Source organism: Urocampus carinirostris, chromosome 8 (assembly GCF_059441175.1).
Source record: "Urocampus carinirostris isolate Australia breed hairy pipefish chromosome 8, RoL_Ucar_1.0, whole genome shotgun sequence".
NCBI classification, from domain to species: Eukaryota; Metazoa; Chordata; class Actinopteri; order Syngnathiformes; family Syngnathidae; genus Urocampus; species Urocampus carinirostris.
This window is the reverse complement of record NC_142356.1, coordinates 7,301,441-7,327,349: the sequence shown is the minus strand read 5'-3', so window position 1 is coordinate 7,327,349 and position 25,909 is coordinate 7,301,441. Positions and strand designations below refer to the sequence as shown.

The window sequence follows — 25,909 nt, the reverse complement described above, 5'->3', positions numbered from 1 at the left end:
GCGATCTGGGAGTGCCGGTCTTCTGGTGATCCCGAGAGCAAAGAAGTCTTCTGCTGGTTCGAGAGCGTTCTCCATCCGGGCACCGGTGCTGTGGAATGCTCTTCCCCCTGAGATCCGATCTGCAACCTCAGTGGAAATGTTTAAATCTAAACTTAAAACTCACCTCTACTCTATTGCATACGAATAACCTACTCCTCTTGTCGGTTGACAATAGTCTGTGTAATATAGTGTAACAATCTGTGAAGCCCTTTGAGACTCTTCGTGATTTAGGGCTATACAAAAATAAATGACTTGACTTGACTTGACTTGATATTACTTAACAAATACAAAGTACAGTAAAATGGTCTGCATTTCTAAATAACGCTTTTCAGGTCAATAAAGACTTCCCTAAGCCCTTTACAGTATGCTTCACACTTACCCATTCACTTTTCAGGATGTTTGACCACTTTGTATTTTGAAGAACTATTTGGCACCTCAACGCCTCCCAATATAGCTCGATGACGTTGCCTTTCATTAAAATAGAGCAATCTCCTAAAGAGTTTGGCCTTTATTTGATGGAGGACAAAATCACAATTCACATCATATTGTTAAAATACACAATAAACAAGATACACATTTACAACTGGTAGAAGATTTGACACGGATATGTGGAGACAACTGTCTAATCCTTAGCAGCTACATCGCAAATGATTCTACTGAAGAAGAAAACATCTATACATTTTATGAAAACTTCTATATACAAAACGATTTTATATACAAGGGCTAGCTTCGTATTTACAGACTCACACTTGGGATAATCACAATGGTACTTTATGTACAAAGATCTTCTATTTGTGAATAAATAGGTACAGAAATATGCACTGACAACATACAATAAACATGAACAATTGTTACCCTAAATAAACAGGACAAGTAGTATTCATGTTTGACATGAATACTACATGATTAAATAACTACATGATTGGTCTCTTGTAGAATAATGTGTCTTTGTATGAGTTTGGATTATAAAAATAGATTGATTAAATTGGATACTTCCTACATTCAAGTTGTAAGATTTTGCTTGGCGCGCTGTCTTCTCTCCCCTTATTAAAATCATAATTTGTAGCATTGCAGTAAGTTAAAGCGTTAATGCAAGAGTTAAAACCAGCTTTAACTCAGAGGTTAAAATTGAATTTAACTGACAAGATAAGCTTAATCTTTTTCCTTATATATATTTCTCTGCAGTGAGGGCCAGGAGGTTAAAGCTTTAATCAGGTTCATTGGATCTTTGAAAAGTCTTAAAATGCTCATTTTAAAAATTTAAACGCAAATTATTTGTATTTGGTAACATTATTTTTAATAATTTACTCATGTGGCGTGACCACAATAACAGAATTATCAAAACGTTCCAGTCAGTCCTTTCAGAGCAGACCATGTCATAAGGTCTATTCACAGTACCCGTCGTAACTTCAGACCATGAGAAAGTGTTCATTTCATGAAAAGAGGTTTTCCGACAAACCTTTTTGGCCATAGATAAAAGATGTGCCAGGTACTTGTGTGCAGTAACTAGTTATGTTTTCAATTTGATTTTAATCCTGTAGGAACCCTGTTGAATGCCTATTTCAACTCACAAATTAAAAATTAGTCGTTTAACTGTTATTTCTGCATTGAGGGTCGCGTGGTATGAGGTTACATAGTCAACGCCAGAGTTAAGAGCTTCAAAGCTTTAACTCGGATGGTAATACCGATTTTAACTCACCCAATTCATATTTATCCTGCTTCATTTCTGCAGAGGATGGAGTTATATTAGATTCAACCTTTAACACCAGAGTAAGAACTACTTTAAAGTTCTTTAAACTCTTGGATCCAACTCTGAGGTTAATGCTAGATTTAACTAATAACTTCAAGTATTATTTTCCTGCGCGTCCGCTTCCTTGATTTGAAGTGATGCATTCTGGGAAATGTAGTGTTAGAGGCCAAGCATATTCATGTGCTGTATATTTCTATCTCCTGGTGCTGACTTAATGTGTTGATAAATGCATAGCTAATGTATTTTATATCTATATGGATTTATTTGTATTTATGAGTTTTTTTTTTTTAGTTTTTCCCCTTCCCCTCATGTAGGCTTTAGATCAGGGGATGGTGTCATAATAGTCTGTGGTCCGTGCAGCCCTTTGAGACTCCTTGTGATTAAGGGCTATACAAATAAACATGACTTGACTTGCTTAAGTTTTACTGTGAGGGTCGTTTTCTATTGAATTGAACTCACAAGTGAAACCTTTATCGTTTTCCTGCATGATTCATGTCCTGAGGGCTGATTTGAATTAGGTATAGTTAAAAAGAGCTTAAAGATTTGCACTCTAAGGTTGATACAAAATAGAGGTGAAGCGTTATTTTTTTCCTGCTTGATTTCTGCAGTGAGGCTAAACCTTTAACACCAGTTTCAAAGCAAGAATTTAACGCGGTTAAAGCTTAAACTCAAAATATTCATCTTCCAATGGTATATAATCCAAAGAGTGTGATTGGCTACCACATTAGATACACTTACACTAAAGAGCCTTTTGGTTTCATTCTCTCAATAGGCGATTTTGTAATTGGACTTAAGTGCACTGCATCATGACACAACTCGGTAGTATTCCGCAAAGCACCCACCTTGCGGATTCCGTCTCGGATCGGGAGAAATCGCTTTCCTTTTTAGCAGGGCGATGAGGACATCTGCTCGTACTCGGGACACTTGAGGAGGGCCGGGAAGTTGGCGGCGTTCATCTGTAGAGAGGCCTCGGAGGAGATGGAGGACGGGCTTCGTCCTCGGCCCGCCCAAGCGTCCGGATGGAGGAACTGGCCCGAGTAGTCGGAGCAGTTGCTGAGACGCGGCCGGTAGAAGCCCTGGTGGGGCCGGCACATCTCCTCTGCCGTGTAGCGCTTCATGAAGAGGTACACCGACATCACCCCGGCCGTCTGCAGCACAAAAAGTCAATAATACACAGTGTTCATTTTAGCTGTGAAAAGTGATGGGTCCCAGGGACTCACATGCTCAAAAATCTATGGGTCCCAACAGAGATCTATGGGTCCCCAAAATTTAGTGTTATCCAGGTTGAAATCATAAACCGGCGCCAAATGTATAATATAAATCTATATATTCATTCAGTTTTAATCATCACAGTTTATTGGTAATACAAAACAGTTATCACTTCAAGATTTTTCAGTTCACAACAATATTGTACATTATACAAAATATTATTGCTGAAAAAATTATATTAATCTATATTTTCATTCAGTTTTAATCATCAGTTAATTGGTAATACAAAGCAGTTATCACTTCAGATTTTTCAGTTCACAATATTGTGCACTATACAAAATAATATTGCTGAAATATTTATATATTCTTGCAGTTTTAATCATCACAGTTAATTGGTAATACAAAGCAGTTATCACTTCAAATTTTTCAGTTCACATATTCTTCGTGGTTTGTTGTCACGCCATAGTTGTAATGCCTTCTCAAAGTTCAATCCATTATCATCCTCCTCATAGCGTAACCAGGAATATAATTTAATCCATTTGGGCAGAAAAGTCCTTTTCTCGCTCGGAGTATTCTTTTGTTTATTTTCTTTCGTCGAATCGTTCGCTTCAAAACACGTATTTTCCTTGCCTTCGCGGTTTTCTGAAGAATTTCTTTGCCGTTTTTTCATGCGGGAATTATTGCCATTGTTACCACTTTCTGCGTTATGTTTCGACTTATTACCGACACTGAAGAAATGACCAATTTTTTGTTGATTTGCACCTAATACCAACTGTTTTTTCGGAGGCATACTTCTTTCACTCGACAACCGCCACAACAATGACGTCATCTCGAAGCAACGAGATCTTGTTTGCCGAGATCGGCGTGAGACCAAAACAACAATGGCAGATCTGCCTGACGAAAAGTTGAGTGCGGTAAGTCTTTGTTTAAAAAAAAAAAAAAAAGTAATCGGGTAATAATGACAATTTGGTGTCAAAAAGGTTGCGTCCCCAGCAAAAATGATGCGTCGGGGACGCGGGCAAACTGGAACACTGAATACAATAGTTTATAAATCCATCTATCCTCATAGCTCAGAGTTTCTATATTTCAGTACGTTTACATACTTAACAGTACATATTAGTATTATTTATTTTACAAATCTCTTGTATCAATCCCGATAGCTCAGTATTTCTATATTTCAAAACGGTTTTCATTTTCCAGTACGTTTTCCCGACTTAGGACCATTCGATTTACAAAAAACGGTTGATCCAAACATTTTTTGGCGGATGTCAGAATATCCGGACAGGATTGTAGTGCTGTGAGAGGTCACCCAGCATCGACCCGGAAGTTAAACATTCAGCTTTCTAGTTCGTGTTTAAACATACTCTACTGTATCTCCAGCGAGCAGTTTCTTTTGAAATGAAAGTGGAATGAGAAAATGGTCGGACCGTTTTTTTTTCGGCCACTTTCTACCACTGAGTAGGAAGTCGCCTAACTCTTGAAGCTCAACTTCCACAAGTTACTTAACTTTATTTATCTTTATAGAGCATATTTTATGATTTTTTTTTTAGTACAAAACAATATAGGTTAGTTATATAAACCTTAAACATAAGGAATGAAAAATATAGGATTGAAGCAACTTACGAACAATCGTCTGAAACCTTTTTCGTTCATAAGTAGGGCAGCGTCTTTATTTTTATATAGTTTTCGTAATTGTAGTAGTATTTAGGGCTTTCTAAACATTTTAGTATTTCTTTGGTAATTTTGAATAGTTTATATATATTTAGTACTTTTATGTACCGTATTTTCTGCAATTCAATGCTCATCTAAAAGCCTTTTTTTTCCCCAAAAGCTGACAATACGCCTTATAATACAGTTTAATATTGAATCTCTACAGGTCTTGCAGCTGCCGCCTCGATTTTCCGTCCTAGAAGTAGTGCGAGGTGCATGCTGATATACAGACGCTGCCCTACTTACTAACGGGATTCCAGACGATCGTTGGCAAGTTGAATTTGTTTGTGAGTTCCTTCAGTGCAATATTTTGTATGATTAAGGCTTGTAGAAGTAACCTGTATTGTTTTGTGCTTAAAAAAAAAAACGTATGTAATAATATGCTCTATAAAGATATATAAAGTTAGGTTTAACTTACTTTTGGGAGATAAGCTTGAAGAGTCAGGTGACTTCCTCCTTTATGGTAGAAAGTGGCCGAAAAAAAGCGATCCGACCATTATCTCAACCCTATCAAGCTTTCTTATTCCACTTTCATTTCAAATGAAATGGTTCGCCTTTTCTCTACACTTTACACCACAGGTGTCAAACAGGCGGCCTGCGGGCCAGATCAGGCCCGCGAGACAACACTCAGGGAAGCGCAAGAGAAAAACAAGCTGCAGGTTGAAATATGTCACCTTGATGTTGCCAAAGCCAGGTGCCTCTCACAAAGACACTGTACTTGTATTTCTCTCTGTCTCTCTTTTTTTTCCCACCCATTTTCTCCCACTCTCTGTCTCCATCTCTTTCACTCTCTGTAACCCTCTTTTTCTCTCTGTGTCTTTTATAATAATAATAATAATAATAATAATAATTTCCTTTGTATTGTCATTCTTTGTAACAATGTACACAGAACGAAATGTCGATACACCTGACCCGTTGTAGCGAGCCGATGCAGCCGCAGCCAACAGAGGGCGCCGCCATTTTACCAATTAGGTATGACTCGGCCGAGGCGCGAACCAGCGACCTCCCAGTCTCAAATTAACCTCTTTTGCTCCAACTTTCCTTTTTTTCTTCTCTCTTTTCTCTCCTGTCCTTTTCTCTTTGGATTTCTTTCTTCCGCTCCCTTTCTTTCCCTCTCTCTCACGACATCTCTTTTGTTTCTCACGCTCTCCCCCTCTTTCTTTCTTTGTCCCGCCCTCTCTCCTTTTCCCTCCCTCTTTCTCTTATTTCTTTCGCTCTCTTTTTCTTTCTCTTTAATCTACTAGTGTGGCCCCCGAGTTGAAATGAGTTTGACACCAACTATATTGCCTCGGCCGAGTCATACCTAAGACTTATAACATTGGTAAAATGGCGGCGCCCTCTGTTGGCTGCGGCTGCATCGGCTCGCTACAACGGGTCAGGTGTATCGACATTTCGTTCTAACAAAGAATGACAATTCAAAGGAAATTATTATTATTATTATTGAATGGATGAATGAGATATTGAACTATAAAAATGTCAGTTCTTCGCACACTGGAGTTACAGTATAGTTTACACACAAACTAGGATGATTTTTTTTTTTTTTTTGGTACAAGTTAGGTTGGTCTACGGCCTAAAGAAAATAATTTCTGCCACCTTCAGCAGTGGTGGCTACAGAGTAGCTAGCCTAGCTGCTAGCTTTCCCTTCCACCTCAGTCAATTCCTGCAAGTGATCAGCTTTTCCTTGCACATTTCTGACTTTCCTCGGAGTACTATTTAATTCATGAATTTATTTTCTACGAAACGAACAACTAAAACTAACAGGAGTAGTGTTTGTTTTGATGGCCATTTGTGCATGCGCGCTGCATGACTGACTGGCAGCTTACAGCAGCCTATCAAAGTCATGCGCACACGTCTTACAAACTTTGCCTCACCATTACTGGTTGGTACCATTGAAAACCTGCTTTTGACACTCAATCAAATAAACTGGACCTATGAATCCTTGAAGACACCGTGGTGGTGTGCGGTAACAATATTGCGCTGCATCGCGATATCGATTTGATTTTGGTTTATCGTGCAGCTCTAATACAGAGGGATGTATATTTCATTGAATTTAGTGAAACGGATAGTTTGGTAAGCATGTTCTTAATGCGAGGGTTATCTTAATATGTTACGTCCTTACTGACATTACCAGACAATCATGTAATGATTGTATTGAGGCTGTTGTTTCCCCATTTTATTTTTATGTGAACTTGCATTTCAAGATGACATGTACGTTTTTGGTGTTGGGTTTTATCAAATAAATTTCTGCCAGAAATGCGACTGGAACTCCAGCAGATACGGTACAATTTTAATTGTAAAATGCGTGCCTTACCTCAGTAAGTAGGAAAGAGATGGCAGCAAAGGCAAAAGACCATCCGTACTTGTAGCTGAAGTAAGCCTCGTTGCTTTTGGTCCGATTTAACATTTCGTCGTTGATATTAGAAATGTACAAGACCAGACCCACCACTAAGGAGAGACCTGAAGAACACAAACGTCAAAATATTATTTTTTTAAAAATTGGTTTTGATTTAAAAAAAAATGAGGCTTAAAAGATATATGCCAGTACTAAAAAAGGAAAATATTACTAAAACGTGAAAAACCCAAAATAATTCCTACTACTAAATCTTAATAAAAAAGCAAAGTGCTGAAATAAAAACTAGTGCTATAAAATGTACTCCAAATTATTTAGTACGGAAATTTACCTAAATAAAAAAAAATGTATATATCAGAAGTCTTTACAACTGAATATTATAAAAAAGTTTAAAAAAAAAATCTAAAATTAAGACCAAAAATAGATCTAAAGAACGTTCACTTCTAAATCATAAAATAATAAAAGCTGCAACAAAAATCAATGTTGAAAGTGTAGCGGGCTCACGCTAATGTGTTTTTGTGAAGTACCGGAGAGGATAAAGAAGATCCCAGAAACGAAGGCCAGGATGGTGCGATGCGGTCGGATGTGTCCGATGTTGCTGAGGACAAAACCGATGAACATGAAGAAGAGGCTGACCAGCGGGAAAGGCGTAGCAGAGCGGATCATCTCTGATAGAAGAGAAACAAAATAATATAATAATCATGTTTAAATAACTCAAGATTAAACTTCTTCTCAGCAGAATTTGGTTGAATTCAAAGCTTGGAAACTAGTTTAGAGCCGAAACCCAAGGGACGCTTTAAAACTAGTCTGGGTTTACATATCGTAATGTACAAACAAGAAAAGATCAACATTCTTCTTACCTGAATTTGGTTGAATTCAACTTCAATGTTTTAAAAGCCTAGTTTGGGGCCAAAACAATAGTTTGTAACCCTGGCTGGACATCCTAGAGACGCATTAAACTCTCAGTTTGGGGCAGAAACCCTAGTGATGATGTAACCCGAGTTAGGGGCTGAAAGCTGATCTGGAATACATAAAAACACTTTAATGCCCTAAATTGGTGTGAAAACCCTGGTTGAAAACTAGCTATAAGCCATAGAAATGCTTTAAAACCCTGGCTGGAAAGCCTAGTTAGAAACATAAATTGGAAGTCCTAGCAGGAAAAGCTACCGTCGCTTTGAAATCCTAATTAGGGCCAAAACTCTAGCTGTCAAATCTAGAACGAATTGAACAAATAACCTACACCCAATGGTCCCTCTAAGCTGCGCGCGCGCGCAATCGCACACTGCCTGCACATTCTCAGCGCACAAGAAAATCTAGCCAGCGCACAAAAATCAGGGCTCGAAATTGCTAATTAAGAAGTGAATTAAGTCAAAGTTGCAGTGCATGAAGGTAAAAATACACGGGTGCCCCTGACGCGGTTTTCTAAATGCGGTATTTTGAAGTCAATGTCGAACGAAGTTGAAAAGTAAAGTCAGTAGAGTTTTTCGAGAACAGGCTCTCTTGGGTCCCAAACGGCTCTTCAGGTTTTTTTTGCTTCTTTAATCCCTACACGACCAAATATTATGTAAAATTGTGCACAAAATGACTTAAAGGAAAGGGGGGAATTGAACAAAAAAATAATAATGAAAAAGTAGTAAATGCTGCAGCGAGGCTTTTAACTAGGACAAAAAAGTACGATCACATCACCCCAATTTTGGCTAACCTGCATTGGCTCCCTGTTAGCCTAAGATGCGATTTTAAGGTTCTCCTATTACTATACAAAATCATACATGGACTTTCCCCCTCATATCTTTCAGATCTGATTTCCCAAGAGCCAAGAAGTGTTCCGCTGGTTCGAGAGCGTTCTCCATCCGGGGACCGGTGTTGTGGAATGCTCTTCCCCCTGAGATCCGATCTGCAACCTCAGTGGAAATGTTTAAATCTAAGCTTAAAACTCACTTCTACTCTATAGCATACCAATAACCTAAACTTCTTATATGTAATAACTTGTGAAGCCCTTTGAGACTATTTGTGATTAAGGGCTATACAAATAAAAATGACTTGACTTGACTTAAAAAACTGAAAAAAAGAAACAAAAGGAAGAGTAAAAAATAAGGAAATTTTCAGAAAAAAAGATAACAAAAGGAAAAAAGTAAATAGAGAACAAAAAGAAAAAAGTAACAGCTAGGAAAAAATAAACACAATGAGATTTTTTTAAAGGAATAAAAAAGAAACTAGAAAAAAAAACTGAAAAAAGAAAAAGTTTGTGTTGCATTCAAATAATTTCCAATTATACCAAGTCAATCTTGTTGCCAACATTGTACTTCCACTAAATAAATGTGATTAAATACAGTTGTGTATCGTGCAACCGACTAAATAAGCCCCCAAAAATGTTAGTATTATGCGTCAAAAGATACCAGGAAAAAAAAAATTGAAAATCTTGTGAAAGAATTGTTGTAAAAACAAATGACGTTTGTAGTCCGTAAAACCTTTGCAATAATACATTGGTCAATTCATTCAAAAGTGAAAAATCATTTTGCATTGCCGGAAACTCAGCAAAATGTAACTTGATGTCAAGTTTTGGACATGTTTGATTATGATTTAGTTGCCATACTTAGGATTGCCGTTGCTCACTGACTTTGTGTGAACGCTCAGGCCCGTGGAAAATTAGAGGGAACATTGCCTACACCTATCCATTTCCAGAACTGGACTTACTCAGGACGCTAACAGTGGACTCTGATGTCATCTGGACTTTGGTGGGCATGACATATTCGATTGTGAAGCAGCGACCTTTTTCCTCCCCTGCAAGAAAGAAAAAATTAATAATGAGATAACGCCAATTAAATGATGCATTTTGCGCTACTATTAGATTCCCCTTCATTTCCTCTTGAGGAGATAAACTGCATACTTTATTGGATTCAGGTCTTGTGTCCACTTTTAATTGTGATCATGTTTCTGTGCGTTACTTTAGTTTCTTAACCCTCAAATGAGGGAAACCCTGCTTTTTTTTCGGGTGACTTTTTCAGTTTCCCTAAAAATGTAACTTGAGATCAGTCTTATCCAACTTAAGCAGCTTGGTAGCAGGTTTAACATCAATTAACCTGTCTCTATCTCCTTTGCTTCTTTATATTCTTTCGCTTTCTTCTTTCCCTCTCTCTTCCCCCTTCCTGTCCTCCTCTTTCATATTTTGCTGCTTTTCTTCATTAATATATTTGCCTTCCTTCCTTTTTGTGCTGCTTTTCTTTCTTCTTTCCTCCATCTCTCCATTTCCCCCCTCTCTCTAAATGTACTGCCACTTTTCTTCATTGCTTCCTTCCTTCATATTTCACTGCTATTCTTCTTACCTTTCATCCTTCACTCTCGCCCTTCTTTCACCCAATCCCTCCCTGCCCTTTCTTTCTTAGCTCTCATTTCCTTCCCCCCTCTCTCTTCATTTCCTTTCTTACTATCGTCCTTCCCTTTTTCTGTCATGTCTGGGGCTTTGTATAAGGTTACTAGTTCAGAAAGAGTCGTCCCTTTTGCTGCTTCGTTGCCATAAAACCTCGACAAATCAGGGCTTCCCTCACACAACCTTTTTTAAAAAGCTATGCACTCCTGGAACCAAACACTCGACGTTGACTATATCAAGGTGGCACAACTCAGAAGTCAGAGTTCGATTAAGCACTTGTTCATCCATCCGTCCATCATCTGCACCGCTTATTCTCAGTAGGGTCGCGGGGGTGCTGGAGCCCATCCCAGTTATTTTCGGGCAGTGGGCAGGGGACACCCCGAACCGGTTGGCAGCCAGTCGCAGGGCACACAGGGACAGACTACTCATTCGATTATTCACACTTTGGGACAATTTGGACCAGCCAATTCACCTGACATCCATGTTTTTGGAATATGTGAGGAAACCCGTGTGCCCGGAGGAAACCCACGCAAGCGCGGGGAGGACATGCAAACTTCTATGTGAAATAAGTTCATGTTAATACTTACCTAACCTACAAGCAGACTAAATGCCAACAAACAAGTGACATCAATATCGAACTGCGACAAACTGCACCATGCCATAATGGCCAGTGATTATTTATAGGTCAAACAGAGTGCTACACGGCAGTTAAGTGGGCAATAATGCCACTCCATTGGCCTTAAAACACAGTGGCCCATTCAAATGACTGTTAAAGGGGGTGTGGCCTGCTCATACGTCAACAGCACCTAGTCAATCTTTTCACAACCTTTGAAATCTTGCAAAACGTACTAGGTGAGCAAAAGTGGTGCCAGTGTGCAGCAATTCGCCACTAGAGGTCGTTGTATCGTTGAATGAAGCTGAAGCATTTGGAAGAAGACACGCTACAAAGGATACATTCGGCCAACTGTGTAAACCTACTTCTATATTTTCTTGCAGCAATGTCCGGATGTTTTTCGACATCCCGAAAAAAAATGTTCGGACCTACCCTTCTTTGTAAGTCGAATGGTCGTAAGTAGGGGAGCGTCTGTAAATAGTTTTTTATAAATAAGGCCCCTGGTACCGTAAATAACAGTAGTGTAATAATGAGATATGATTTAATGCCTTCTCTCATGTCATATAAATCACTGGTTACCTAGAGGTTAAGATTTGACGCTTTCATGGCAGTGACCCAGGTTCTATTCCTGTTGCAGCCAATGTTTCGAAATGTGGTAAGCGGTATTTTCGACTGTTCAGTCGGTTCACAAATATGGTAATATACTACCGTAAAACATCACGTATAACGCGCACCCAAACTTTTGAGTTATTTTTAGGAAAAAAATATGCGTGTTATACACGAATGTTTACAGTACAGTAATTACAAAACGCATAATGTTGTATTTTATGTTTTTCTTTTATAATATAAATGGAAATGAAGAGTCTGGATTAGATCAAGCTATTAATCCTCAGCTCACATTACATCGTATGAGTGCAGCGGACGTGTTCCGGACTTACCAGCCAGGAAACAAACCCTCCAGAGTCCCGAGTGGAGGGCCATTCTTATCTGTGCGCTCTGGTTGAGTGGAAGGATGACACCTTCCTCCAGGTAGAGCCAATAATCGGTGCTGACGGCGACACCTAGCAGGCCAAGGCCGCAAACAGCGAAAACGCTGCTCAGCAACGTCAGCGCCTTTCTGCCGCACAGGCTCATGCCACGGCCTCCACAGCAAAAAAAGGGGAGCTGCAAGAACAAACAAAACAGGTTGAGAGAGGGGATGCACAGAAGTTTCGGGGCCGAGACCAAAAATGAGAAACACTCGTCTTTAACCCGAAAATTAAACACTGAAATATATTGGTGACTTGGTAAAAAAAGGTACGATATAAAAGGATGAATAATTGACTGGCTTATTACCATACCTGTCAACCTGTATGTTTTTGCCGTACAAAGTACATTTATTATGTATTTTAAGACGTGTACGACGTACAAGAAAATTTGTACGGAAAAACGCAAACTTGTCAATTATGGGTACCATCCGGTAAACACCGACTATCACCAAACGGCAAGTCAATCGAGTTCACGGTAGCCTTTATCTCGGTCTCGTTTTTTTTTGGTTGCAAACGAAGCGAGCGGTTTGATGCTGCTGTGCGCATGCGTCTGTCGCCTGGGGATTTCCCATCATGCATCATTCTGATCACACGTGAACAAAGTGAAAGCAGAGCAGTACATACTCGGCAGCCGATCAGAAGCAGTACAGAGCATACATTTGGTAGTTGTGTAGTGAAAGGAAGTCCGTCTCTTTTTAGAGGACCGGCTTTTTCGGCTCAACTCATTAAAGAGAGCCGGCTCTCAAACGGCTCACTTGCTTTGATGCATTATATTACGAATCATTATTGTTGTATAAAGAAGTTAAGGAAAAAAAGGAAGTATAAAAGGAGAAAATGAAAAAAAGACAGGTTTGTGGTTATCCCTTTAATCAGTATATTACCAACAATAATTTAATGCAGAAAATGAATTCATAATTTGAATTAAAAAATGTATTATTCTACTTAATTATATTTGCATGTATTTTTTCCTTCTACAGTGAACATCCAAGCTACATAATTTTTGAACTTTTTTATAATTAACCTCATTCATGTCGAGCAACTCGGTATCTCACAACAAAATGTTAATTAACAATATATATGATATAACGAAACATGTACAATATAACATGTTATACTACATAAATAAACACGTTTGAAAAAGAAAATGGTGTGAGATTAGTTTGTATTTTGTACGGGAAAATACGACAGTTTGTAAGGGCATGGAGCCCTGGAGCTTGACGGGTATGTATTACTCAATGTTATTTTTGAGTGTTTCATTTATTAACCCTTTAACGATCCTGTGAAATTTCCCTAAAATCCCAATCCGAGACGTACCCAAAGAATACTGTTTTTGAACTATTTAGAGAATATGGATGGTTTTGGTCTGTTTTGAAATGCAACAGAATGACAGCTCAACTGTATCAAGTTCGCATGTAAACATTACCAAGTCTGACTAGCAGCTAACAAAAAGCAGATGGACGCAAGAACTTTAGAGTAAAATTGTTGTTGTTAAAATCTTTAACTTCATCCCCTTTGTCGTGTGAAAAATGAGCAGTCGAGCACAAATCCACCCCCGAGTGAAAGCCAGCTTTACATGGCTCGCCTCACTTTATCATCACAACATCGTTCTTTCCGAAGCCCGTTATCAGCTGTTTTTTTTCTTATGGTTAAATCCTAAAACACACTTTTGGCCAATTTCAGCAGAGAACCTACCTGTATTGTTTTGAAACTGAAAAATAAACATTTAATAAAATAATATGCTCTGTAACGTTACAAAGATGGCTGAATGATAAAGCATAGTACTGAAAAACAAAGCCAAACATCAGGCGTTGACATTCTGTGGTCTGTGAAGCCCTTCGAGACTCCTAAACATGAAATAAACATGACAAGTCATGTCAACACACGACATGACTAGAACATTTTGGTGCATTCCTAGTTGAGAGTAAACAATACTACAACAAGGAATATTTCACTTCTTTGGCAAAAAAAACATGTTATTTTACAAGGTGACGATGACAAACAATGGAGTTTTTCATATGTTAAGCCCCCACGCTGTTGGCAGGAGCTGCGGCGCCTGCAACAGTTTTGGCGTTAAAAGGAATCGATTTTACATAATCAGCTCTCAGCGTGCTGCAGAATTAAGTGCTTGGCGTGAAACTGGAAGGATGCAAAGTAATTATGCGCAGGGATTGAGTACTCTTGTGGAGCTGTTGTGCTTTTACTGCAAAATAGAGATATTTTAGGTTACGTTTATATCAGTCTTCTTTTACTGAAGTCATTTAAGGAGTCAAGCAAGAAAAACACCAGCGTACTTTTTTCCCCCAAAATGTAATCACGGTGCACCAAAAGAGTGAAAGTGGATGCGATATGAGCTATTTTTAGCGGTGTCCTTTACCTGTGAACCGCAGGTCCGCGGGTTGTGGAGAAAATCAGTCTGCTGGATGAATGGAAGCATTTCAGCCCCCCCTCGAGACGGCATTAATGATCAAGTGAGTACCGTCATTAAATCGTCTTTCAAAGTACCGTACAATCAGGAGCCATTCATTTCGTGTATAAATAAAAAGGCTTGCGTGGAGGAACCAAACCCATCCCTGTTTCATTGTCGTTATTGGCACCGTGGGTAATGTGAATTTATCTTAACAGGCTTTGGCGAGAGAAATGAGGGATGAGCATTAAATAGTCAATCAAATCGCACATATATACATTATAAGATGAAGGATGATAGATATACAATTATGTATTGTGTAATTAGAGAATAATACTGGGCAGAAAGTTATCAAACCAACAACAAATATGACGTTGATATAAGAAAAAAAGAAACAATTTTTATTCACTTGATGCCAACCTATAATATTCACTCGGCCGAGACAATTTTAGAAAATTGGTTTAATGATATAAAACCTATGCAAAAAGCCTGGAAATCCGTAAGGGTGCGTACACTTTTTTCACAGCACTGTATATTCTTCATTAGAATACATTTTGATTTTCAATAGAAGCAGTACACCAAACTTGGTCGTGGCTCCCCTCTACCATTTCGTAAAGTATGTAAGGTAATAGTTCTAACGATACCTACCGTGAAAGTATTAACTATCAATCCATGCATTATCTGCACCACTAATCCTCAATAGGGTCACGCGGGTGTTTGAGCCCATCCCAGCTATCTTCAAACTGGTCCAGCCCCAGTAACAAGACAACTCACTCGCTCATTCACACCTAGGAGCATATTCGACCGGTCAATTAACCTGACATGCATGTTTTGGGAATGTGGGAAGAAACCAGAGTGCCTGGAGGAAACCCACGCAAGCACGGGGAGAACATGCAAACCCTGAGCAGGAAGGCTGGTAGCTGGTTTTGAACCCATGACCTCAGATCTGTTCCGCATTAACCTTTCATTGCTCAACAGATTCTATGCATTTATGTTCATCAGAAAATATTAAGATTTTCTGTAGAAGTATTAGCACAACTTGGTTGTGTCCTCTCGCTACCTCTTCATAATGTGGGCAAGGCATTGAGAGAGCGCCAAGAAAAGCCAACGTGAAAGCATACACATTTAGCGGGTAAACAAATTTTAAGCATTTATGTTCCTTATTAGAATACATTTTGATTTTCTATACCAGTAGCAACAATTTAGTAACAATTTATTCAGTTTTTACTAATGGACACATGCAAAGAAGTTCGCAGAGGATGCCACATGTGTTTGTTACTTTGTCTAGATTATTATCGCACAGTTGTCCCTTTTTTTGGGCTCGTTGTTTTTCATTATTTTGCACAATACGTTATTTTCGTCATTGTCACAATTTGCCAATAACGTTGCTGTTCTTTGACATCCACACTCTTTAGTGATCCGCCTTTTGCAAGCTAAAAGATGTAATAAAAATAAAGGGTTTAGGCAGGACTTTTTTGAACAGGTTGGATTTTCTTATCTGAGGCTTGGGCTTTCTCCTTGAAAGTTCAAAATGATTTGATGTCTTAAATTTGAATGTTTATTATTCCTTTAGTAGATCATCATTGCCATACATTTGCCATAATAATACATAAGATAACGCCACTTAAGTGATATACATTTCTTAGCCAAAGCATTCGTCATATTACTTGTATAATATTTTGAAGTGATGCACCATGGACACGACACCCATAATCATTTAGTTGCGGTTTTCACAAAAATTCTTATTAAAGTTATAACTGACCGTATTGACCGAGTGATTGTTTGATAAAATCCAGTTCTAGTTTTAGCAACACTCCGTTTTCGAGACATGTTGGCCTATGATGTATTATGTTATTGTAGTTGTAAACAAAAATAAAGACGCACATAAAAATAATTGTGTTTTGCGTGTTTTTGATCGTCTAAAAGTTTAGTTAAGTGTTATTGGTTATCGGTATCAATAGGAAAAACAATTATCACGCATCCATGTACACAATTGTACATTGCTAAGCGCTGCAGTCAATTTTAAGTTGTTTTGCTGCTAATTATCAATGCATTTTTGCATCCAGACATCGTTTTCAACTTTTTCCACACCAAACTTTAAGTTGGTATTTATAAAAACGTGACTGAAAGCTGCCGACTCGTGTTCTGTAGATCTCCGCCAATGCTTACGCCCACGTCACAGCGACCCGGCTCTAAATATAGTTTCACAGATGTTGCTTACTCCTAAACACCCACAGACCTTTGCTATTTGTTCACATTGCATGCATTCGGTCTTTTACGTCGTGCATGTGGACCCGCTTGCAATTCCGCAGTCCCCGGATGACCTCGGCAAGAAAAACGAAGCAAGACGGACTCGAAGAACGTGGCGGAGGGATGCAAGAAAAGAGACTTGAGTGCACACAGCTGGATTGCGACCCTCGTGATTCCGGCGCCGTAGGACTTAGGGACACATGCAGAGGAGGAGCGTGCTTTATGTCTTACAGTGATGCCAAAAATACACACGTCCTACATGTTTCTGTTGTGCATGCGTGCACACATTAGGTCTGTTTGACAGTACATGCATCAAGCAAAAAAAAAAAAGTTATTCCATTGTGTCATCTCTTAATTCCTGTGATTGAGTTTAAATTTTGTTGTAATGTAAGTGGTCATCTTCATTTTACAGGTCTATCTTAATTATAATACATAAATTGTGCATCAATCAGATACATTTGAAAGCCAAAATATACATTCGATGAACCGTATGCAGATGTTAGAGTTTATATGCCCAACATCTTGAAAAGTGAGAAAAATACATCAAATACAAATTGAAGTTGCAATTAATTTGATATTTGTGTTTGGATTAGCATTTGCACAGGATCTAAAAATCATTTTATTCAGTCAGAAAGCACAAAAGCTGATTGTAACAAAACCAACATCAATAAAAATAAAATAAATAATGGGCAAACTTAAAAAGGTACCTGCAGATCTCAGGCTGGTAATTGATGTCGGCAGTTTTTTCCCCCTAATTATGCTTCAGTGGAAACTAGTTCATTAGATCAGTGTTGTTTAACCAGCGTGCCGAGGCACATAAGCGTGCCGCAAGACCTTGTGTAGTGTGCTACAGGAAATTGTCCAATTTCACCCAATTAGTGACAGAAACATGATTTTATTTTGTAAAAAAAAAGCATGCCGTTGTTGAGTACCTGTTCAACCTTTCAGAGTAATTTAAGTGAGTTTGAATCCGTAAGTGGCAGCAAGTTCGGTTTGATCATCCCCCCTTTTTTAATCATTACTTTCTCATGTGGCAGTACGGGAAATAATTTAGGTAACCAAATTTGTTTTGAGAAAGTTAAGGTTGTGCTGCAATAACTTAACAAATACGGTAACCTCAAATTTGTTCGAACAGCAGTTAATTTTGCCCGCTTTAAGTGTTTTTCCTTTTTTGGCTAAAACACATTTTAAAATGCAGTTCAAATAAGCTTATCCCACTGACGGACCATTTAGCCGATTACAACTATCATTTGTATTATTTCAATTGATTTTTTTTTTTTATAACGAGGTAAAAATATAGTAAGATACAAAATTATACTTTTTTTTTTTACAGAAAATATTTACCTGTACTAGCCATGGCGGCCACAAAAAAAGTAAAATCGTCAACTTATTGTTAATTTAGGCAACATTACAGCCTGTATTGGATTAAAAAGTTTGAAAAATGTAACAGAAAAATATATATTTTTTAAAAAGGTTTTTGACAGGTGGTGTGCTTTGACATTGTATATATATATATATATATATATATACATATATATATATATTCCAAAAAAGTGCCTTGAATGGAACTGATCTAGATCAATCTTTCAATGGTTTAACAAAGCATTTTTAAAGAGTCATTTTTTCTATATCTGTCAATATCAAATGTATCGCTGCTATCACATTAAAAAAAAATCTCCCAAGGAACACTAATGTTCTTCTATCCACTAGGGAAAAAAAAAAAAAAAAACAATCTTTGAAAATGTTTTTTTTTTTTTTCACGTGACGACGATATTATGATGGTTCAACTTTTAACACAGAAGTTGAATTCGTGCAGGATTTGCCAAGCTCTTTCCTTCTAAAAGTACAGAAAAAGGCTCTACAATTGTGTAAAAAAGATATCAAGAGTATATAATGGGTATTGTAACATCCTCTTTGCAGGTGGCGAGAAGATGTCACTTGCTTCACCCTGTCACCAGGCAACACGGCGGAATTAAGCATATTGACGACATAACAGTCGCAGATGGTGCAAAGAGCCTCAGAATATTTCACACGTTGTCAATCGACGCTGCAAAAAACTTAGTGAAATAAAAAGGGCTGAGCTTTTTCTTTCACTTTTTGTGTCTTGTTTGGGGAGCCATTTTCAACGCAATAGATAAAAAATGAATAAACTGCAATAGAAAAATATGGCAACGGAAGATTTTAATATTGGGCACCTGCAAATGAGATTTCATAGGATGCTAATTCCTTATATAGACAATTATAATGAATATCATACTGTATACAGACGCTGCCCTCCCGAACTTACAGCCATTCGACCTACACAAAACGTCAGATAAGAACATTTATTCTCGATATCGAAAAATATCCGAACATTGCTGCAAGTTAGATTTTGTATTGTGTGCACATTTTTCCGAGTAGACGGTAGTGCTGTAGTGCTTCTTTCCGCCGCGTGGCGCTGTGAGAGGTCACCCAGCATCCACGCTGAAGAAGAAATCCGGCTTCTACCTCCTAGTTTGTGGGTAAACACACTGCACTGTGTCTCTAGCACGCTAAGAACATTGACATTTATATTGTTTAATATCTCGTGCGTACATTAAAAATGGTTGGTGTAAAGTGTAAAAAAAGAGGCAAGCAATTTCTTTTGAAATGAAAGTGGAATAAGAAAGCTTGATGCGGTTGAGAAAATGGTTGGATCGCTTTTTTTTCGTCCACTTTTTACCACGGAGGAGGAAGTCGTCTAACTCTTCCAAAAGTACCGGTAAGTTATTTAACTATATTTATCTTTATAGTCAAGTCAAGCTTATTTGTATAGCCCTTAATCACAAGGAGTCTTAAATGGCTTCATAATCAACAGAACGTCAACGCCTAACGTGTAGCTTGGTTTTTCAGTACTGTGCTTTATTATTCAGCCTGCTTTGTAACGTTAAAGAGCATATTATTTAATTAAACGATTATTTCTCAGTTTCAAAACAATACAGTTTACTTGTACAAGCCCTAAACATACTTATATAAACCTTAAACATACATTCCATGCAAAATATAGCACTAAAGCAACTTACGAACAAATTCAACTTAAGATCGTCCGGAACATATCTCGCTCGCAAGTTGGGCAGCGTCTGTATTTACTCAATTAGCACTTATATATTTACTGGAGGCTTCATTCTTTATATATCCCTTACAGTACAAGCCTGTGTGACATATATACTGTAGTTAACAAAGATTTACTCATTTACTAGTATTACTATGGGCTCTATCTTTTTTGCCTCAACATGATGACAGGAAATGCAGGGTACGTGATGCATATACTATGGTTGTCATATATTTACTCATTTACTAGTATTACTAAGAGCTTGATTTTTGGGGGGTCTCTTCTTGAGTTCAGAAATCCCTGATGTACAAGGCTTACTGGGTACATGACGCACATAGTTATCACGTATTTAATCATATACTAGTACTTCTATGGGGCTTCATTATTTTTGGCATCTTCCTGGTATCACAAGACCCTGATGTTACGAGACGTGCAGGATTTATGACATATATAAGTATTATATATTAACTCATTGAGATCATTCTTTTTTACCTCTCGCTTACATGCTGGATATTTGACGTTTTAAATAGAGGAAGAGGTAAACTAGAAGGGTCACCTCATTTTTATTTCCTCTACCACTCAGTTAACAATTTGTACAAAATGTGCTTTTCAAGATTTGCAAGAATACGGCTTGGGAAATTCCCTATTAAGGGGTGGACCTTATGACATGTTTTGATCAGGTTAATGTGCTTCAAACTTGGTCAATAAAATCCCGGGAGAGCAGTAAATCAAAGAGAGGGTAGAAGTGCGTGATGCCACAACTCCCGCATGTGTAAATCAAGCTTTAGTGTCTGTTGTCCTTGTTATTCTGGAGTCAACAAGGCCAAAAGAAGAGGGACTCCTTTTCTCTGTCATTGCTCCGTTTTTATCCATGTCTATACTATACATTGATCCTGCAACATTATATTAAAAAGCCATTGTGCCACCCGAAAACATATTCATTCATGTAGAGATTTAGATTAGGACCTTAAAAATGTCCCTAATTAATATCAATGTAAGAAACGATATACTATCTTTTATCAATATTTGGAAAGTTTTTTTCAGTAGATGTTACAGGACTCTTAAGTGGTATATCGGCCTAAAATGTCCTCTCATCCTTTTGTGGGGCGGCTTTTCTGTTTTCTTGTTTTGGTTTCGAATATGTCTTTCCTAGAAGAAAAAAAACGCAACAGGGGTAGGCACTTAAAAGCTTCTGCTTGAGCCTATTCCCTTAGGGCACATGAGTCAGTATTATATCGTTGTATTGTACAGATGTTTGTGTGCAAATATTTTGTTGTTTCCTCAAAACAAATATAAGATGTCATATAATCTGGATAAAAATTGACGGATGAAATCTAAACATCATGCTTTCTTGCAGCTCCAGATGTCAACACGGGGCAGCACTCCCTGTCCAGTTGCGGCAAGTCGTCCGTCACTCACCATCAACACCCAAAAAATAAAAGCCCTGACTCTGATTCTCCGAAAGTCTTTCCGCTGCAGTTGCTAAAACCTAACAACACGAGCCGCCAGTTTTTTTCCTGGGCAGCATGTTGAGAAATGGCTTCTAGCCAAGAGCGCCTGCTGCACTACAACAAAGAACGACAACATTTGTTGATTCATACGAGAAACGTTGCAGCTCGTAAAATGAGAAAAGTGCCTGATTGAATGAGCTGCTTAGTGCTCTTGGCCCGGGTCCAATTTGCTGTCTGTGGTGCTGAAACGTCGATAAAGCCGTTTGAAGTCATCTCTTTTTGTTTCGCCGGATTTCGCGGAAGACCCCTTTTCTCATGGAAATGACAGATGCTTAATGTGGTCTTAGAATCTGTTACAATTGTGTTTACTTCGTTAGCATCCAGGAAGAAATCTGGATGCAAAATGATACCACTGATTTATTAGTAGGTTTTTCTTTTCAAAATATTATTGACGTATTATTTTGAAAGCACTTATTTTTCTTAATTTATACAGCTCAAGGGATATCTAAAGACTTCGTTTGTTGCACCTCAACAGGTTGAAAAGACGTCTTAAAGATGTCTCAAAGAGCGGGGTCTTCGGTCGGTTGAAAAGTGAATGACTAAAAGATTTCTTCAAAAAGGTGGCTAAAAAGACATCGTTTTGCAGTACAAACAACACACACATGAGCACATTGGATGAGTTGGAAAAAAAAAAAAAACAACGACTTATTTTTGGCTAAATATGGTCCATATTGTACATACCATCACACACTGACATTCATTTTTGGACTAAATCAAGACCAAAACAGACAAGACCAGATTTACCCTCAAATTAAACGTCTAAAGACATCTAATGCTGGTAGGTATTAATCATAATTGTGGGATTACATAAAAAGATGTAAAATGCTTATTGAAATAAAAAAACCCTAGTTACTTTAAGAAAAAGAAAATAAATAATTTGACTGATTTAATTGAATTGACTTGATTGTCATTGATAACTGAATATTGCAACGAGATTAGACGCGTCACTCCGGGGTAAACATTTAATAAAGACTTTAAAGAGCAAAATAAGAGAAAATGTCAGGATAAATAGGCAATATTATTCAAAAGGTAGTTCTTGGAGCCTGGCCCAGGTTGTAATAACTGTGAAGCACATTGTAAAGCGCTTCGGGAGGTCTTCAGATACTTAAAAAGCACTATAATTGCAGACCATTTAACATTTAATAATGGGAGAATGAAAAATAGTGCATCGTAACAATTGTGCAATGAAGATATGAGTAAACATTTTTATATATAAATTTTACAGTTTTGCACGCTTGTTTAGGGTGGTGAATTACTGTCTATGGTAACATTTCCGTTCTCATGTCTTTGATATGTAAATCAAATCAGAAAATAGGTATCTATTAAATAATAATAATGTGTCCCAAATCAATATCAATATACCAATTAAAATTCAACTCCCTCCCACAGTTACTTAAGAGTGTTGAGGACCATTTTGTCTGTTATTTTTGTTGTAAATAATAGTTTCAAAACAAGGTGCAAGCGAAGTCCTTTTGTAAAAATGTCACAAAATACTGCAGACGAGGATTCCAACTTATTTACCTTCAGTATAGACAGCTCTAGGCAATGAAAAAAGAGTGCACATGTCCTGTCCTGTGTAAAGTCCCACCCATTCCTACCACTCACCCAATCAAGTTGCTCTAGGTGCTTTGCTAGAGCTTCTGGTTAAAACATTTGTTTTAGGTCAAAGTTTGTTCAGTGGGTTTTCATCATAAAGTATCAATAAACATAAGTTGTTTAATGAGCTGATATATAAAATGATTATTTAGCAATTGACAGCCAAAAGATGGCTTGTGTGACACCCTGACTGTAAACTATTTTTTATTGTGGCCTATGTATACTGGACCGAACCATTTGATTAGCCGCATTGTTTTGGTTTTGCATGTCTGACTATCGGCTCAACATAAAGAAGAAGAAGAAGAATTTACTTTTATTGTCATTCTTTGTAACAATGCACACAGAACGAAATGTCGATACAATATAATATAAATTTTGCAAGTCCTATTTTATCTCTGAGCCATATGTACTCATGAAAAGAGCCGTATATGGCTTGCAAGCATAGGTTCCTGACCCCTGGCTTACAAGTAAGAATAAAGATATACTAACAATGCTCGAGTGTTTTGTAAAACAAATAAGTAAAAAAAATTAAAAAAAATTTGCGTCATCTCACTTTCAGCTGCAACGTTACGTCATTAAACTTGAGGCAGAAATTGTATTATTTCGTGTGAAAAATAAGAATATATTAAATAATATTTGGTCAAAATATTTGGTGTTATTGAGTTTGTAAAAAAATAAATAAAATGTACAAATGCTCCCCTACTTACGACCATTCTACTTACGAAAAACTGTAGATTGGAACATTTTTAGGGGGTGTCGAAAAATATCCGGACATTGCTGTAAGTTAGATTTTGTATTGTGTGCACCTTTTTCCGAGTACAGAACATTATTGTAGTGCTTCTTTCCGCCACTACCGGCGTGTGTGGCGCTGTGAGAAGTCACCCAGAAGAAATCCGGCTTCTACTTCCTAGTTCGTGTGTAAACATACTATACTGTATCTCCAGCGCAGGAAGAACTTTGACGTTTTTATTGTTTAATATCTCGTGCATCCATTCAATACAGTTTGTGCAAAGTGTAAAGAAGAGTCTAGCTGTTTCTTTTGAAATTAAAGTGGAATATGGAAGCTTGATGCGGTTGAGAAAATGGATCGCTTTTTTTTCCCGGCCACTTTTTACCACGGAGGAGGAAGTTGCCTAACTGTTGTTAAACTTAACATTATGGAGCATATTATTTGTATTAAATGTTTGTTTTTTAAAAGAAAACAATACAGGTTACTTCTATAAACCTTTAACATACAAAATATAGCACTGAAGCAACTTACGAACAAATTCAACTTGCGAACGATCTCGTTTGTAAGTAGGGCAGCGTATGCATTTTAAAATTACAAATTGCGTCCTCTCCCTTATTGCAGCTACGAGGTCTCGTTAATTTGAGGCAGTAATTTGAACATTTGGGGTATAAAAAAAGCTATTTTGGTACAGCATTCTGTCAATACAATTCTTATCAGTAGTTTGTAAAAAATAAACGCGATACGTAGTATAAAATGTAAAGAATTGCTGAAAAATAGCATCCTCTTAGGACGGCACGGCTGGAGAGTGGTTAGCGCGTGTGCAGCACAGTTCTGAGGTCATGAGATCGAACCTCCTGAGTGGAGTTTGCATGCTCTCCCCATGCTTGCGTGGGTTACCTCCGGGCACTCCGGTTTCCTCCCACATTCCAAAAACATGCATGTTAGGTTAATTGGCCGGTCCAAATTGTCCCTAGGTATGAATGAGCGAGTGAATTGTCTGTCCCTGTGTGCCCTGCAACTGGCTGGCAACCAGTTCAGGGTGTCCCCTACCCACTGCCCGAAGATAGCTGGGATGTGCTCCAGCACCCCTGTGACCCTACTGAGGATAAGTGGTGCAGATAATGGATGGATGGATAGCGTCCTCCCGTTAACATAAGGCAGAAATGTAAAAATTTAGCCTAAATTCGAAAATATAATTAAGACATATTCTTGTCAAAAGAACGTTAGTAAGTAGTTTGTAAAAACAATTAAATTATAAATTAAATTAAAAAAAAAAAAAAAAAAAGGGAAAAATTGCGTCCTCTCACTTTTCCAGCTGAGTAGTTACGTTGTTAAACTTACATTTAAAATAATACAATTATCCATTTAGGGTGGATTCTTTTTTCTTTTTTTTAAGAAAACAATTTCAAAACAACGTTAGTGGGTAGTTTGTAAAAATAAAAACATTATTCATAACTTAAAATATAAATATATAAAATCGCCCGCCAACACTACAACCCAAACAAACGACGTCCACCTTCGCGATATATCAAAAGTAGGACAGAAATGCCGAAATGGCGTTACCTCGACGAAGAGAAGTGGAGGACGACAATTCCTCTCGTCCTCTTTGTTCTGGTTCTGACGCTTTTTGGGTTTGTTTGGGTCAGCTTTTCGTTTTTTTTTTAGCTTCTATATTTTAGCGAGCTATCACAGTCGCCACTCCACACAGCTGTGAGTTCTTCGGGCTCGCGCACGCTAACTCGCTCCAGGGACGGGACCGCGCACGGTACGGGAACGTTACTCTAGTGGCGGGAGCGCGCTTGCTTGGAAACCCAATGACTCCAAATCGATTTATTCGAGAAATAATTCTCACTAAAATCAGATTTTTCTTTCAAACACACTCAAAAAAATGGAGAAAAAATTACAAAAAAATAACTCTATTGTAGGGTATCAGCCAACTATAATAAGCGTAAAAAATATATAAAAAAATATTCTGAAAGGTTGTTCTTTTTTATTTAGGAGAGCACCCGCTCCCATGCATTATATTGCATTCATCATTTCATCTCATGTTATTTCATTTCTTCGTTTGTTGATGTTGTCTCGTTAGTTGCACTTTAATTGCATGGCACGTTTTTGGTCATATCGTTATAATGTTTTGCAGTCAGGCACCTTGGGCTGTAGTGGGGGTGGGGCCCTGAGAGTGAGCGCACCGCTGCATGTGCATACCTGTCAACCTGTACGTTTTTGCCGTACAAAGTACGTTTTTTATGCATTTTAAGAAGTGTACAACGTACAAGAAAAGC

The 25,909-nt window shown here is 37.9% G+C and overlaps 1 protein-coding gene and 1 long non-coding RNA gene across 2 annotated transcripts; one reads left to right on the top strand and one right to left on the bottom strand.

Annotated features, from left to right (window-relative positions):
* Nucleotides 1-529: 529 nt before the first annotated feature.
* LOC148360603 (voltage-dependent calcium channel gamma-5 subunit) lies at nucleotides 530-25,357 on the bottom strand. The gene is made up of 6 exons (XM_088341477.1): nucleotides 25,191-25,357; nucleotides 11,977-12,202; nucleotides 9,753-9,839; nucleotides 7,586-7,726; nucleotides 7,020-7,165; nucleotides 530-2,937 (listed from the first exon to the last, which is right to left on the bottom strand). Exons 2-6 carry the CDS (start codon nucleotides 12,170-12,172, stop codon nucleotides 2,674-2,676), a joined length of 834 nt encoding a protein of 277 aa, XP_088197603.1. The 5' UTR covers nucleotides 12,173-12,202; nucleotides 25,191-25,357; the 3' UTR covers nucleotides 530-2,673.
* On the top strand, nucleotides 2,463-9,899 carry LOC148360604 (uncharacterized). The gene is made up of 5 exons (XR_015851078.1): nucleotides 2,463-2,913; nucleotides 3,785-3,912; nucleotides 4,875-4,995; nucleotides 5,288-5,402; nucleotides 8,855-9,899. It is a non-coding gene; the product is annotated as an uncharacterized LOC148360604 (long non-coding RNA).
* Nucleotides 25,358-25,909: the final 552 nt, after the last annotated feature.